The sequence below is a fragment of the Sinohyriopsis cumingii genome, unplaced genomic scaffold (genome assembly GCF_028554795.1).
Source record: "Sinohyriopsis cumingii isolate HCF-2022 unplaced genomic scaffold, ASM2855479v2 utg002197l, whole genome shotgun sequence".
Lineage (NCBI taxonomy): Eukaryota > Metazoa > Mollusca > Bivalvia > Unionida > Unionidae > Sinohyriopsis > Sinohyriopsis cumingii.
In genome coordinates, this window is record NW_028316154.1 from 202,419 (window position 1) to 220,194 (window position 17,776).

The 17,776-nt window shown below is 35.3% G+C and overlaps 1 protein-coding gene and 1 long non-coding RNA gene across 2 annotated transcripts; one reads left to right on the plus strand and one right to left on the minus strand.

Annotated features, from left to right (window-relative positions):
• Positions 1-4,684: 4,684 nt before the first annotated feature.
• LOC149770949 (uncharacterized) lies at positions 4,685-6,017 on the minus strand. The gene is made up of 2 exons (XR_016418428.1): positions 5,550-6,017; positions 4,685-5,048 (listed from the first exon to the last, which is right to left on the minus strand). It is a non-coding gene; the product is annotated as an uncharacterized LOC149770949 (long non-coding RNA).
• A 5,090-nt stretch (positions 6,018-11,107) lies between these two features.
• LOC149770950 (uncharacterized) lies at positions 11,108-16,765 on the plus strand. The gene is made up of 3 exons (XM_089948961.1): positions 11,108-11,352; positions 12,619-12,822; positions 14,032-16,765. The coding sequence occupies exons 1-3, from the start codon at positions 11,306-11,308 to the stop codon at positions 14,258-14,260; spliced, it is 480 nt and encodes a 159-aa protein (XP_089805087.1). The 5' UTR covers positions 11,108-11,305; the 3' UTR covers positions 14,261-16,765.
• The last annotated feature ends 1,011 nt before the right edge of the window (positions 16,766-17,776 follow it).

Here is a 17,776-nt window from a genome sequence, read left to right on the forward strand (position 1 = left end):
AGTGTTTTAGTGGCATCAGCTGAAAGATATTTGCGAATTGAGCTGATTTTGAGGAAGAAGAGGAAGAAGAAGAATGACGGTAATAATGGTGATGATAGAATATGATAACAATGTGAAATTCTAACGGTATCAGAAATGAACCGTTCCGGTGGCCTAGTTGTTAGAGCGTGCGCCTCGGATGCGGGAGGTCGTGGTTCGATCCCCGGCCGAGTCATACCAAAGACTTACAAAAATGGTACTAACAGCTGCCTCGCTTGGCATTCAGCATTAAGAGGTTAGTGTTAGGACTGGTCGGCCTGATGTCAGGATAATGTGACTGGGTGGGACATCGTGCCACATGTCTCCGGCAGCTACGTTAAAAAAAATCCAAATCCAAACCCAAATCAGAAATGAAGCCATAAGATGTTTTGGTCTTACATCCTCAAAACTGTTTGAAGACAAACGCAAGCTTATACTTCGAGTAACTTGTATCCGATAAATCTGGCATGCTTCTATATAAAGCAAGTATCAGACTGTTTTCAAAACTCTATTCTTCTCATATAATTCACGAATTTCCCCCAAAACGATAACCGCTCTCACTCATTTGCATTTTTTAAAGTCCAATATAATTTGTAAAGAGACTGCGTGATTTTAATAAAGATCTAATTTTCAGGGCTTTGGAAGGTTAAATATCACGAAAATCTAATAAAAAATATTACGGTTACATAGACTTTGGCTGTCTGCTGTCTGTTTTTAAGCACGTGGGTGCAAAACATCTCTCACGGTTATTGCCCCAGGCGTAATTTTGCAGCATTTCTGACATAGTCAGCTCTGCAGTCTTTGTAGAATGCCGAATCAACAACCTACTGACTGACAGTTTGAGGTAGGGGTGAGTGGAGTTCGAGAAATTCGTCAATTCGAACTAAAGTACAGAAGATCTTTATCTTTCGTCGTCTTGTTTTTTCTTGAATTTTAGCCTGAGAACGAGTATTTTGGTATTGCTTGAAATGTTAGAGATAACGGTTTCAGAAATCGAAAGAACATCATTCAATCAAAGTAGCGGTAGAAGCCAATATGTGTCAATTTAGATGTATGGACTATGTAGTCTGAAATAAAGAATTCTTATCTTCTCTTATCGTATGTCGTCCAATTGCTTCTTTAGTAACGTGGATACCGATAATTTCCTTTTAGGTCTTAAAGTAGTGAGAACATTATCTGAAATAACATTCAATTAATTTCTTCACACAGAGAGAGAGAGAGAGAGAGAGAGAGAGAGCATACTTTCTGTGACTTTTTAAAATAAAAAGTAACGCAAGCTGAACCTTTTCATCTCAGTCTCTCTTAGATATGGACGATATGTTTCTAATCAAAGACGAAAATTGAATTTCAACGACGAGAATGGAATTTCAAAGACGATAATTGAATTTCAAAGACCAGCAATAGAAAGCGTTGCTCGTAACAAAATTAATCTTCATAGTACGCTAGAATGTTAACATCGCAGTTACCTAACAATACGCGCAGTATGCGCATACGGGTCACGTTAGAATGTTAACATCGCAGTTACCTAACAATACGCGCAGTATGCGCATACGGGTCACGTAAATAAAGCGGCATGTTCTGACGAAATAATCGCCAGATTTGTCCAAGCCTGTTATAACAGGTGTTTTGGCGCTTGAAGGCACTGCTGTAAAGTACACTCCTGCAGTTTTCCACTGCATTTTTGGAAAAATTTCAGCCCCCCTCCCATGTTTTCACCACTTTCTGTAATTTGACACCCTCTCCACACAACAAAAATTTCGTATTTTAGTACGTTGAGATGACTGATAACGTGCTTGTGTAGTTGTATTTTCGAGAGAGAGAGAGAGAGAGAGAGAGAGAGAGAGAGATTTCATCTGGTTTTGGTACTTTTAAAAAGTAATTGCTAAATATAGACCGATAAATATCTTCCATTTCGTCAGTAACACACACACACACACACACACACACACACACACACACACATATATATATATATATATACTATCATAAAGGTTAGCGAATTTTTAATTCGTACTCTACATACCGCTCCGGTGGCTTAGTGGTTAGAGCGTCCGCCTCGGATACGGTGGTCGTGGGTTCGATGTCCGGCCGAATCATACCAAAGACTTACAAAAATGGTACTAACAGCTGCCTCTCTTGGCGCTCAGCATTAAGAGGTTAGTGTTAGGACTGGTCGGCCTGGTGTCAGGATATTGTGACTGGGTGGGACATCATGCTACATGTCTGCGGCATGATGCCCCAGTGCTAGACATCACTATAAACTGCCACACTGCAGACATCGTAGCGATATGACTGAAAAATTGTTAAAGCTACGTTAAAAATCCAAATGACACGCACACACACAATTCGTACTCTACAGTCCTGTGTAGATAGATGAGAATTAATTACTTGGTCGTCGTGCGAGTGTGTCTGCTACTCACGAGTGCATATGACACCGATTCAGTCGCATCAATTTTGTGATGATGCGTGCTTTGTCGTGATAGAGTATGGGCTGTTGCGTGCAGGCAAGGTGATGGGTGCCGTTTACCCGCGGACCTACGTTCGAATCTCCGTAGAGTACGAAATTAAAAGTTCTCTAACCTGTTTGATTGTATTATATGTATTAAATATTAATTCTGACTACTACTATCAAGCGTTCTTCTATATAATCCAGGGATAGCACGTTCCGTTCTGTTTGGTGTATATTTATAATTCTCTCTCTCTCTCTCTCTCTCTCTCTCTCTCTCTATATATATATATATATATATATATATATATATATATATATATATATATATATATATATATATATATATACAAAAAAGATAACTTCTATTTCGAAAACACACACACACACATCAGAGATTCCAATTAGAAGTATATGATGGCATCTTATAAAGGTAAATCATCACAGGCTTCGGTAGTAACTTTCATGCCATCTGAAAATTGTAAAGACAGTTCGTACAACATATGATACCGATCATTTCACAGCAGAATGAATATGGAATAAATAACAATCCTGTGCATGTATAGACAGTCATCCATCTCCTACTACGTGTTTAAATTTTGAATCAAAACATTTCCTTTCGTCAACTCCATATATATTAGGAGGTTCACAAAAATAATTTTCACTGTTTCTACTTTTTAGGGTCAATATTTTTGTTTTATAGAGTCCCGACTTCTCTTTAGAGTCCCTACTTCGTTCTAGAGTCCTGAAAGAGTCTTTGCTCCTAAAGTAGAAATATAGCATTCAAGAATGTAAAGCAAACTGTATTTAGAAAAAGCTGATATTGTTGTTCTCTGACAGATGTAAAACGTATATTCCATTATATACATTTTAAAACCACAAGCAGCCGTATAGAATACATTACACTGCTTCCATATGCTTGGTACGCTTACTTATATCCCTGACTGGTAATGTAAAAATAAGCGTTCTTTCAGAGAGAGAGAGAGAGAGAGAGAGAAAGAAAGAAAGAAAGAAAGAAAGAAAGAAAGAAACTTTTCAAGCGCTTCAGTGTATTTTTATTAAAGTCTTTTTACGCTTTTTAATTTCTTACTCTGATCCCAGTTGTTATACTACTGAAATATATTTAAATCCTTCTTTGCGATGATTGCTTGCTACAGCAGAGTGTATTACACACACACGAGTAATAATAAATTATCTAATTTAAATAACTTGGGTCATATAAAAGGTTTTTTAAAATGGAATGCTTGCAACATCATGACTGGAAGTAATGCAGTGAATGCAGTTTCAGTATCTATACCTAGGCACAGAAGTGAAACGCGGCTGTCTTTTCTTGGGGTCTGCACTTGTCCCTGTTTGGGTCTCACTATTCTAGCTCTTTAAGTTGATTTTTGAAGACTGTCACCATTGCATCTGGCCTCCTTCCCTTTTTATATGGAACATACGACCCCAAATCATTTTCGGCTATATCACATTTGCGTCTCAAACACCATGTTCTATTAAATCTGAAAGGTCTAAGTCTTTTTGTTCCCTATGATCATGAAATAATGTAGGAAAATGTTAGTCAACGAGGCTAAATCTTTTAGCGCTGATTGCAGAATTGTATAGCGTTTTTTTTAATGGAGTGCCTAATATTTTTTGTTACTTTTTTTAAATGACATTTTATTGTCTGATTGCTGCTTTAACAAGTCTTGCAGGATCAAGATTTTTTGGAGAACAAGTTCTTGATGATACTCAAGTACACGTCTGTTTACGGTTGTTATGCCCTGCATCTACGTGCTTTTCAACGCAGAAAAGGCTTGTTCAAAATGATGAGTTTCCTAGAAGCCACCCTGACAAACGTATCATGAGTATCGACATCACGTTTTGGTAAGTAGTAATTTCCAGTAATTCTGAGTACAAAGGATAAAGCCTATACTATATTATATTCTATGTATAACATTTCTACTTCTCTATAATGTATATGATGTTATATATATCGAACTTTACAACCCGAACTCAAGACTTATTCTTGATGACATATACTTTATGCCTAAATTTGTCATCTCCACGCCGGAAGAGATAAAGGACAGCTAACAATGCATGTATCTTGATGACGTCTCGTCCTTTTGCAGGCAGCGAGTGTCTGTATTCTTTCCTTGCGATCTCTTTTTGTGTGTGTGTGTGTCACCAGTTAAGTATACTTTGATATATTATGTCTCAGGAAATGTGTTCAACAGTCAATTCAATATTCCATTTTTAATATGATAAAGATATTGTGCGATATAATTTTCAAATAGTTTTAATTTCACACCTGCATATTCAACCATTATTTTCTTTGCTGTATTGATACTGATCCTGTTCCAAAAGAATAAGTTGCCCATCATCACCACGTTCAGCTCTCTAGCTTCCTCCTGGACGTTGGAGAGTGTTATGTGTTATGCCCCATGTAATTCAGTTCCGAGTCTTCCAAAAATCCCAAGGAAGACAAGCATACAAAAAACAACGCTTGTGACTCAGTCTGTTTATACATAATCATTCTTCCGCTGTCCGTTTCCCAGTAAAACTACCCTAGAAATATAGCTGGAAAGGCACATGTTGTCCCATTCTAGAATAACAAAAACAAACATTGTAAGGCAAACAGACATAATAAACATCTTTATGACGTAATTATTCCTCTTGATGTGATTCTAATGTACGGAATCAATTTGTGTTTGCAATTTGATCTTATAAATAAAGAAGCTCATCTCATTTTTCGACTGCCTGAAAATTTATCTTTCTTCTTAGTTTAAGCAGAGACTTTGCAATAAGCTTTCAAGGTGAATCGATAGTTTTTTAAATGTATATTCATACTCCAAACCCAAAAACATAGCACTGAATATATGAATATTTTGTATCTTTCTTGCAATTATAATTATGTTTATCATTCCTATGCGAATTCTCTCTACACACCTATTTCGCACAAACGTTTACATTATTTTCTTTATAAAAAAAATATTTCATCCGTGGTAGCTTATACAATTATCCAGACATCAGTCAACGAGCTTCCACGTGAAGATCAAATAAAAGATAAAATTAATGCTAAATAATTCAAGGAAATCGAAAATACCTAAGTCCTAATATCAACATTGATTCCCCCCAAAACGTACTGGCTCTGTTCAAATTGTAGTAAGTCTTCGTGCTCAACCAACACTTAATAGCACTGTATAATGAAAACATTCTAATGGGCTGACAGCCACAGGTCAACGACAATCCATCATCCCTAACATGTTTGGATTAGGGATGTGTGGGGATAGTGTAATATTACATTCAGCTAAGGGAATAGCTCCAAATCGGCTGTACTGACTAGGGGACAGATGGAGGTTACTGAGTGCCGAGGCATATGGTGCCCAAGGAAACACCACATAGGCCGACCATAGCCTGGTACCCTCGCCTCCCATGATGTTTCAACACACTTGTGTAGGAGGCCAGGGTACCAGGCTAAGGCCGACCGATGTCAAGCGGGTTTATCCGCTGAGTTTCGGTCTCTAGTTTGGCACGCCAATCACTCGGAAATCGCGGCTCATACGTAGTTATGCAACATTTAAATATGCTAGGCATTGAACAGGTAATTATTTTGATCGTGAAAGGGGTTGGTTGATGTTAAGAGTCGTGGTTTTTAAAATTTTCCCTATGAGACTGCGAACTTTATATATATATATATATATATATATATATATATATATATATATATATATATATATATATATATATATATATATAACGAAAATGTCAAAACATGTCAAGCAAGATTATTTGCTTTAACAACACTTGATCCTCATGCAATCTCTTCCATCGCAATTATGTTGCAAATTAAGTACCTAGTTAAACGTCCCTACGATTATTGCTGCTGCTGGAACGGCACAATTACAAATTCGATGATGCCATAAAAATAAATTAGAGTATGTCTTCAGCGTGCGACTTTCAAGTGATAGATGTGCATTAATATGAGTCAACTAACAGATTATGTCCAACATTCCAGTCTATTAATGAAAAGTGTACTCCAGTGAATCAAGAAAAAACAACTCTCTCCAATGCGGCATGGCGTTCGTATTTGACAGCATATCCGTGTAATCTTGCAACGATCAGTGTTAATAAAGAAAAACGCTCTCATCTGCATTTGTTTTTGACATATATCTTAAATACTTGTAAGCAAACAATTATCGAGTTCGTTCACCTAAGCATATAGTCTGTGAACGGATTAGACAGTGATGGAAAGCACCCATATACAGATAAGAGTAACGTCAGGAAGAAGCTAAATATAGTTTTAAATCTGTGATAGCTCTGATTCCAAAACGCTGTATGGGATGAAAATTATCTTGTAACTCTGTGAATACTAAAATGACATCCAGAGCCATCGAAACAAGTATAAATTAGGAACTAACACGTTCTAGTTTGTACTGAACTCTGCATGATGTTTTTAAAACTTATTTAGGATGACAGTTTCCTATATTATACCAGAGGGACCCAGGATGGCCGAGTGCACTGAGACGCTTGCCTTTTATGGATCATTCGAACCTGGGCTCGAGTAACGTAGGTATGTGAGAAAGTTTACCAGTGGTCGGTGATTTTTTTTGGTCTTCCATGGTTACTCCTGTAACATATATACTGGTCATGTAAACCCTATCATGTGCTGAGTAAAAAAAAATAACGTGGTGTTAAATCATACAAAATAAATATTTCATATTAGAAAGATTCCACGGCAACATGTTTCCAAGGAGAGTCTATATCTGATGTTGTAGATGATAAATGCTAAAGCAAACCATATGTTTTATGAATTCAAAATTATTTCACAATATTGCGTTCTCTCTCTCTTTCTCGATTGATTGATTGATTGACTGATTGATTGATTGATTGATCGAAAAAGGACTACAAAGTACTTTTAAAAAAAGAAACTGACACCACTCAACGATAATGAATCATTTAAAAGACTACAGCAATCAAAACATCGCTTGGCCAATTCCATCGAGTAACAATTTTATTAAAAACTGATCTCCATTTTCCTTCGGGCAGGACAGTGGATATCTGATTTTAATCAGATTAGTAGAGGAATAACCTCTGGCGTAGTTGTAAAAATACACATACTTGTTGTGGGTTTGGTGATTCGTCACTGGCAGAGTGCACTACGTATGTTGCTACAGAAAAGACCGACTTCGTTAAGATTGTGTATTTGTCTCCGTCCATCGTCATGTTGTGACATGTGAACAAAAGTTGTTCTGAACATAGTTCTTAATAATTACGAATTTAGGTTTCTTTCAAGACTCGTCGGAAAAGGTTCAGGATGTTCCGACTTAAGAGTGCTGACAACGGTTCGATCATATGGGTCCTCCAGACATTCAAAGTAGAATCAAACAAATTCAAAGACAATTTTGTCGATGATAAACCTGGTGATGATTCAGTGGCCGATAAAAAGATATACGTCTCGATGCTCTGTTGCAGACAGTTAAAACATATTGAAATATGTTTTACTAAAAACAGTACTGTTTCTAATAACTATCGAACCATTTCCTTTCTTTTAGCTCTGTTTTCGAAAACATAATTTGAACTTTTATGTTTAGCAAATAAAATAGTAACCACTTACTTTATCAACACAACCTTCTGGCGGTTTGTATTATAAACAAAACAGATGTCCCGAACTATTTTTAACCCATGACTAACTCCATCTATGGGGATAATTCAAAGTGGCATTCATTATAAGTTTTCGGTAATCTTCGTTCCAAATCAACTGAGTCAGACTAGGTTTATCTGTTCCGAAAAACAGTATTACGCGTGAGAGTATACACATGGACAAAAAATACTTTCAAAAATGGTTATCAAAAGGAGTGCCTTGGGCCTTTATTTAAATAACACCATTTTTGCAAGTGGGTTGGAATTTTATGAATATTTTTATCTGTCTGTTCGTCCGTGCGTCAATCTGTCATGACAGTGGAGGTTTCAACTTTTATTTCAGTAAACATATTAGGCGTTGAGAGATTCCTATATGAATAATTATAGTGTAAACCTCGTATTGCAAGGAGCAGAGTCACAAAAAGCAAAGAAATGTACGCGTTTGTTGTTTTCCTATTGAAATAAACTGATTTTTCTTATTTTTCTAGAAATGGGTTCGAAAGGACTTACAATAATAGCAAAACTGTTTAACAACTGATGCATAAAATATAAACTATTTAGAATCTCAGACAAGGCAATTAGGCGCCCTGAGTGGCCGAGTGGTCTAAAGCGCTCACCGTTCCGGATCACTGCCATCTCACCTCTGTCTGCGTGGGTTCGAGTCCAAGGCTCGGCTAGCGTGGGTACGTGGGAAAGCCTGCCAGTAGCTTCTTGTGGGTCGGTGGTTCTTCCCCGGGTTTTCCAGGGTTCTTCCTCCACCAGTTATACTGGCCGCCATGTATAGCCTACCTTGTGCTGAAAAATGGCGTTAAACCCTAGAACAACAACAATAGAACAACAGACAAGGCAATTAAGGGGACACTTAATTAAAATTAGGCATGATACAATCTTGCAATATAAAGCCAAGTCTATTCAATCCAGCATCTCTTTGACAGATAGAGTCTTACAATATAAAGCCATGTCAATTGAATCCAACGTCTCTGTGTCAGATACAACCATACAATATAAAGCCTTGTCTATTCAGTCCAACGAATCTGTAAAAAAACAACCACACAGTATACAACCATGTGCATTCAATCCAATGTCTCTTTGTCAGATACGACCTTACAATAAAAGCTGTCTATTCAGTTTAACTTCTCTTTGGCAGATACGACCTTACAATAAAAGCTGTCTATTCAGTTTAACTTCTCTTTGGCAGATACGACCTTACAATAAAAGCTGTCTATTCAGTTTAACTTCTCTTTGGCAGATACGACCTTACAATAAAAGCTGTCTATACAGTTTAACTTCTCTTTGGCAGATACAACCTAATAATATTAACCCATGTCTATTCATTCCAACCTCTCTTTGTCAGATACGATATTACAATAAAAAACTGTGTGTATTCAACTGAATGTCTCTTCGTCAGATACAACCGTACAATATAATATAATATCCATTCAATCCAACTTCTTTATGTCTGATACAAAATTACAATACAAAACAGTGTCTATTCAATCCAGACTATCTTTGTCATATACAGTCTTACAATACAAAGCTATGCCTAATCAGTCCAACTTCTTTTTGTCAGATACAGCCTAACAATACAAAACTATGCCTATTTAATCCAGTTCTTCGTTGTCAGATACAACTTTCCTTAGACGACCGTCATTTGAGCAATTTACAGTGTTAATCATAGATTAACCACGTTTGTTCAAGTATGTAGTTTTACGACATATTTAAATGTACAAATAGATAGAAGAACACTATAGTGTTGATGGTTACAATTTGTATCAGATTAACGAGATTAGACTGTGTATTGTGATGATGGTTACAATTTGCATCAGATTAACGAGATTAGACTGTGTATTGTGATGATGATTTGTATCGGATTAACGAGATTAGACTGTGTATAGTGATGATGGTTACAATTTTTATCCGATTATTGAGAATGGACTGTGTATAGTGATGATGGTTACAATTGATATCGGATTATCGATATTAGACTGTGTATAGTGATGATGGTTACAATTTGTATGGATTAACGAGATTAGACTGTGTATAGTGGTGGTTACAATTTGCATCAGATTAACGAGAATGGACTGTGTATAGTGCTGATGGTTACAATTTATATCGGATTAACGAGATTAGACTGTTTAATGTGATGATGGTTACAATTTGTATTGGATTAACGAGATTAGACTGTGTATAGTGATGATGGCTACAATTTGTATCGGATTAACGAGAATGGTCTGTTTAAAGTAAAGAAAAGTAACTATTCGATACGCTTTAAAATATATGATACACATATCAAGAGACAGACTTTTATAGTTCAAGACCATATCATATCTTACCTTTCAAATATTCCTATGATTACCGATCTTTCGTTCTAAACCCACAAAAAATATAGTGAATTCGTTAAATTCGTTTAGCGGTAAAGGTGTACATATTCTTTCAACATTTGTCCAAGAGTATACTGATGAGTGTATGATTCCACTAATATCAGCAGACTTAACATCCTAATCACAGGTGTTTACACCGTGCTCACATCTCGGCTCTCGTTGAATAGTTTCCTTCTCTTTTCTACGCATTTTTTGTACGAAAAAAATATGGTAGGATGGGAGACAGTTATAAAGTTCTGTCTCAAGTTTGTCTAAAAAAGAAAAAAGAAAAAAAAAAAAAAACCAATTGACTTTACAAAAGCTATCAGGTTTGTCTTACAGAAATGAATAGATAGTTGGAAACATTTATATTTCTCTATAGACGAAGATTATGCTTCATTTATTAATGTTTACTTGAATGTTTAAGCATTGATCATCGATAAGAAAAGTCTTGTTCCTTGCAAGTATTTTGGGGAGGACAAGCCTAAATTAAGAACCAGTGAATCAAGAAATACATACCATTAGTGCGTCGTCACTAGTATTATTACGCCGAAATGTTTTCCAGTTATCATAATAAGCTGAAGAGGTGGTGGGCGGAGCAATGCTAATCTAATCATTTTGCTCAGCCCAGCCTCTGCAACTTCAGATTGAGGGTATAAAAGGAGAGATGTAGAAGTGATCAGACGCAGACGGAAAGAAAGCAAGCAAAGCTAAACAGCAGTTTTGAATATAATAACAAAGGAAATATTTCAAGTGATTAGGATTTAGCTGCAGAAAAGGGAGACTACAAAAAGGGACTCAAAAGTAAATAATTCTTCACAGCATAAGAGGAGAGTTGAACAGCCTTACTTTAAGAAAAATGCCATTCCAAATTAAGCACAGAGGCAGAGGTGGAAGCTTCTCATGGTAAGAATAAACTTAATTTAACATTTTTTTTCAAATTATTCGTAAAGCCTTCCTTCTGTATATATTTAGTACATGCAAGATGATGTAATTAAAATGTATTTAATATTTTTCATATTATTTTTAAAGTCTTTTTTGTTTGTATGTTTTATGTTAAATGATATCAACTGCTCTTAAAGTTAATATATTTCGGCCTATGGTTATCATTTTAAATACAACTCGAATGAATAAATTAAGTTCGATTTGGAAGATCGATTTGGATTTTCATCAGGGTTTCTTCGGTACAGCAATACAAATAGTTAGGTTATTATCTTGTTTTTTTAACGTCGACTTTCATATCACCATGTCCAGGAAGAACAACTTCACTTCGACGAAAAAAACAAAAAACAAAAACATGTCTAACGCCTGAAGAAAAACAGAAAAACACACACACACACACTTCTCAAATATATAATGAAGTGAAAATTAAGGAATAACAACATTTGATTCCTGTTCTAAGTACATGATATGGGTGGGAAACAAGTGATATCCAGAAAGAAATAAAAGGAGGACGGGTTTCAAAGTCGGCTGAATTAATACTTGTAACAAAATCCAAAAGGCAAGGAAACACTCAATATGTAAACCATTTTTCAAATGAAACCGTACAAAGGAAATTATAAAAACATCATTGTGGCATATACTGCAATTGATTTAAGACCAGCCTTTATAGTCCCTCATAGACATTGGTTGGGTGAATTATTAATAGCTACCAAAAAAAGCGGGAATAACTACCGTCATAAATAGAATATAAGCTGTACAGCCAGAATGAACAGCAAGGAAAGCTGTATGGCCAGAATGAACAGCAAGGAAAGCTGTACAGCCAGAATGAACAAAAAGAAAAGCTGCGATGCATATTTACACACGAACAAAGACGCAACGATTAAAATGGATCAAACGGACTACGAAGAGAACCGCTTAGAACTGTCTGCAAGTGGTGGAGTCCCCTGGAGACTTGAAGAAGTTCTATAAGACCAAAGTTCCAGACTGAACTTTCTATTATCAAGGCCCACAGTTGAAGAAAAAAAAATAATAATTAAACAAACGAAGAAAAAACCAAGGCAAAAAAAAACAAACCATTTTGATCAGATAAACGGAACTCTTATTTAAGCTCCAAATTTGGAAACAATGCTAAGGTTCTACAAATATAGCTGAGATTTCTAAAATATGTGTATTTATTTTGCCTGAGGACATTTCTTGTCTTATTCGAGATGTTTAATTTACTCTTTGTAGCCAGGAGGCACAGTCTCTGTTTGACAAGCACATCCAAAACTTCGTGAGGAGACTGAAGAGGGACAAAGCTATCCAAATGATGCAGTCAGAATTTAACTTGTCCGAGGAGAGAGCCGAGCTCATCTTCGACATCTTTAACAAAGACAAGAACAACGAGATGAGCATATGGGAATTCCAACAATTTTATGTCTGCTTGGGATACAGGTATGTCTGTTTTGACTTTATATACATATATATATACATATATATATATATATATATATATATATATATATATATATATATATATATATATATATATATATATATATATATATATATATATATATATATATATATATATATATGTATGTATGTATGTATGTGTGTGTGTGTGTGTGTGTGTGTGTGTGTGTGTGTCTGTTGGTCTGAGTATCTGTCTGTCTGTCTGTATGTATGTATGTGTCATTTCGGTTCACAAATTAGTTTTTATAAAGCTACCCTTCGTATACAGATAGCTTCATACCCTCCCGCACCCCACCCCCCAAAATAAATAAATATAATAAACACACGTCATTATCACTAACGGATTATACAGGCAAACTACGGTCATAGCTCTGCACAAGTCTATGCGCAATCAGTTGAATATATTGTAATAAAGTATATTCACGTGATGAAGAAAGAAAAAAACATCTATGTAAAGAAAGTTGAGCAAAGAAGGAAGACAGGAAGTAAGAATGGAAGAAGAAAAAAAAAAGAGCCGCATAAATTTTTAATTTATATTTAGCGCACAAAAATGCATCTGTACATGTTGGACCATGTCAGTGTAAATGCATCTCACTCTCGTGTTGCATCTTGGCTAATAATGGCACTAAAATGTGAGTAGCAAATACAGATGAAAAATATTAAATGTCTACTTAATCTCTTGACTCGTACAATGAAAATCTTCTCGCGTCTATAACGTGATATAGTGGACTGAGCTTATCCAGGTTTCAATATCGTGAAGCGACTGCTGATGCATCATTTGCTCTGGGTGAACCCCAGGCAATCACATGTTTAACTCTATAGCTGTCCTTATATACATTTACAACTGAGCTGAATGGAGCAAGGGATGCACTTGAACCCAAAACATCCCGACCAGGAGTTTGGGTGCATGTCACTAGTTTCGCATTTTTGTCATTTGTCGAGTACACAGTAAAACCTGTCTTTAGCAGCCCCCTTCGAGGGAATAAAAAGTGGCCTGTTTATACACGTGGTCGCTCAGTAGACGTTTCTTCATACAGTAATTGCTATAAAAAAAAGGGTCGAGAAAAGTGTTGTTTTTTAAGGTAGTTAATAGCTTGACATATACTAGGCAGGTTTGTCGGTAAATAAAGGATATGAAAATAAATATTTAAGACTGTCAGAAATTAAATGTCTTTTCTTTCTTTGCAGCACTAACGAGTATTTGGACCTGTTTAACGAGCTGGAGGTGGAGGGGACGGGATGTGTGGACATTGAGAAGCTATGGGACCATATGAAGAATATCAAGACGATTGGTGGTCGTAACCCTACGGACCTTGAGCTAGAGAAATACATCAAGGGGACAGCAGGTTCAGAGAAAACTATTGACTTCACCAAGTTCATCAACCTTATATGTAGCCTCAAGATGCTGAAAGGCTAGGAGGAGAAGGAAATTCGGGAACTTACTTTTCAAACAATTAAGCGGATGCCTGTTAAAAATGTAGACATTGACTATATTGGATTTGATTTTCTCTCTATTAAAAACCCAACCAAAAAACAAAACAAAACAAATGACCTGAGAGACTTTCAATTTTTTAAAGATACGTCTCAAAATTCACATACATTACATCATCACCTCCTACAGGGGCAAAAATTCCCTTGGAGAACAAATTCTACTGGCGACCATTATTTGTTTAAGCGACACAGGTCTGGAAAGTAAACTAGAGATCCCGTTTTAAGTCTTCAATTTCGCCAAATATAAATGCAGTTTCATACTGACTAGAGATCAGAAAGAGAATTAATATTTATTTGTATAGGATTTGACAGGCAAATGTCACGTGTGAAAGACTTGTGAAGCACGTGTCTGTAATACAGGTTATATATCACTGATTTGTTTATATCGAAAAGTTCATCACCGTTATCTGCCGCCTGAAAGTGTCAACTCGGATATTATTATCGAAAAATGGGCTGGCACTTGTCATTCTTTGATTGGCTCCTTTGGCGGGTATTTGTGCAATCGGAGGCATTTTATTCACGAGTATTAAAGTTTTGTTGGTGCAGTTTGATGCGATATATTTCAACTAGCATTGACGGTATTGAATTGTTTTCGTCTCTCTTTTTTAATTAAAAGGAGAATAGTTTAAATAAAATGATCTCATTTTGCTCAAGTATGAATTGTAGTAGTTGTGATGTATGTCAACTAGCTCAGGAGAAAGTTGTTATCTAGTATTGTATTAGTGAACTTCAGCATACCTGGGATCGTCATCACTTGTTAACTGTTTCGTTCAAACTATGGCCCTATATTTGAAAAGGTATAAAACGGTGAACTAAATCTAAAATAACTCTTTTATTTCAGATGCGTTTAAAAGAGAACTAAATAAGATTAACAACAAAACGTTGTTTCTTCAAGTAAAATTTAACGACGTGATGACGTCTCTGAAGGTGCCCGGATATTATATTAAACTTATTCTGCCAACAACAAAAATTATGAACAATTTGAATGAACAATTATCCTCGTGTTTGCAGCCGACATTCCCAGCCAGTTTGAAAGTATTTACTTTTTTATGTCCGTTCCTTCAGATTTCTAACACGATATTTCTACTTATCTATTTTTATATTTTTTAACGTATTGAAATAAACATTTAATGTATGGAAATGGTCATTTCTGTTCTTGCCTTGACATCTTGATCACATTTTATCGAAGTCAGAAAAATGGTTGAGACGTTCATTTGCATATAGAAAGTCTTTATTCTGTACAAGAGGGTTTATCTGGGTGTTGAATGCGTATCGTGTAATGGATGATATAAAGAGGTAAATCTGAAGATAATTTTGCCCAAAGTATATATGTTTACTTGGTTGGTGCTCCTTTCTTTTCATTGTTAGCACATTTAAAACCCATAATGATCAAAATTACCTAGGCCTCAACTTACGCAATGAAGAATTGTATACGGTAACGATATTTAGTTAAATAATGTTGCCTATATATATATATATATATATATATATATATATATATATATATATATATATATATATATACTTTTTTGGTGCTGCTTTCTTTTCATGGTTGGCACAAGTTGCAAGTAGCACCCATGCTAAGCAAAATTATCTAGGCCTTAACATACGTAATGAAGATTTTTATAACCATTTTAAGTTAATATATTGTAAAAAATATGCTGTTTGTACATCTTATGTTTGCTTGTTTGTAAAATTTAAAGCATAATTTAAACCCTGCTAATTAGTCCTATCCGAAGCAAGATGTGTCGCTTTTATGTAAGACGGTAACGTTTATTTGATCACATTACTTTTGTCAACCTCGTCATGTTTATCTCACTGTTGGTATAATTAAATCATTAGATACTATGACTTGCTTGAACACAATTTTGCATAGATTTTAAATGTTATAATTTGCTAACAAAATAATATTTGACAAAATTTTAAAAAATTCTATCCTATATCTTGAAACAAAATTTAAATAGATTTTTCTGAGACAATTTTGGTTTCCTAACAATGTACTGAATAGATCTCAAAAGTTTTCATACTACGACTTGCTTGAACACATTTTTGTGTAAATTTTCATTCATTTAAAATGTTAATAAAAAAATATTTTGATAAAATTAATTTTTATATCTATTTCTTGCAACAAAAAATTACAGTAGATATTTCTAAGTAGTGGTTTTTTAAAACAAATTTGTCTTTTATTGTATTGTCAAGTAGATTTCTTTGACAGTTCAAGATTTTCATGGTATCTTAAAAAGCATTCCTCCATGTCATTTCAAAATTTATGTTTTTTTAATATTATTTATACATGCTTATGAGTTTTAACAGAAAATAAGAAAAACAAAACAAAACAAACATTGCACTGTATGTGATTTAAATTGTTGATTTTGTACATTTATGTATTGAGAAAAAATAAAACATTTTCGTATTAAAAAATCTCATCTTTGATTGCATTTGTAATGTTTGAATAGCATGTTTTTTTTTTTTAAAAAAGAAAAAAAGAATGGCAATGTCATTTGCACTCCCCTCTACTCACAGTCCGCCCCCAACTTTAGGATGCATGAAGGATGAGACAAATTTCCATTCATAAACAACATTCACCTTTTGTGTGTCAATGTAAATGAAGACCGTATTCAAGAAGAGTGAAGTGACAAAGTGATGCACAGACACATATTACAACGAAAATAATAGTTTACCAATTTCTCTTTGAATGAATGTGTCCATCGGTGTCTCTGAAAGTGCCTTAACATCAACACGCCTGAAATAAACGTTCAAAATATTGGGATGTTGGGGGTATCTATTCTCACAACTGTCAGAATATAAGCTATTCCAAAGGGGCTGGACTAGGGTGTTAAAATAGCTGGGGTGGGGGTAAATAATTGAGAAAATCATGATCGACACTGGTACAATGCTGCTCTTTTTGGGGAACCAGTATCAATTCTGTCAAACTATAGTAATGGTGTTACTCCCGTGTCCCATATTACATACAATATAGTCAGCACAGTTATATATAAAAGCCAACACTCTCTCACCAAGCATATGCCCACTGACATGCATGGACACCTGCATATCTACATCTTGAAAATAAATAGAAGGACAGACAGGGTAATCCTAATTTTGATATTGTACTTTAATGTCCGATTCCCTGAATAAAGTGAGTTTGGTACAAACATGTCAGAGAACTATTTCCAGTCTCCTGAATGAAGTGAGTTTGGTACATACACGTTAGAGGACTATTTCCGGCCTCCTGAATGAAGTGAGTTTGGTACATACACGTTAGAGGACTATTTCCAGTCTCCTGAATGAAGTGAGTTTGGTACATACACGTCAGAGAACTATTTCCAGTCTCCTGAATGAAGTGAGTTTGGTACATACAGGTCAGAGGACTATTTCCAATCTCCTGAATGGAGTTTGGTACATACACATTAGAGGGCTATTTCCAGTCTCCTGAATGAAG

Bases quoted from the DNA above. Each gene is read 5' to 3' on its own strand.
- LOC149770950 (XM_089948961.1), top strand. From the start codon at position 11,306: ATGCCATTCCAAATTAAGCACAGAGGCAGAGGTGGAAGCTTCTCATG. The intron at 11,353-12,618 runs GTAAGAATAAAC...TACTCTTTGTAG, and splicing joins AGAGGTGGAAGCTTCTCATG to CCAGGAGGCACAGTCTCTGT. The intron at 12,823-14,031 runs GTATGTCTGTTT...CTTTCTTTGCAG, and splicing joins TATGTCTGCTTGGGATACAG to CACTAACGAGTATTTGGACC.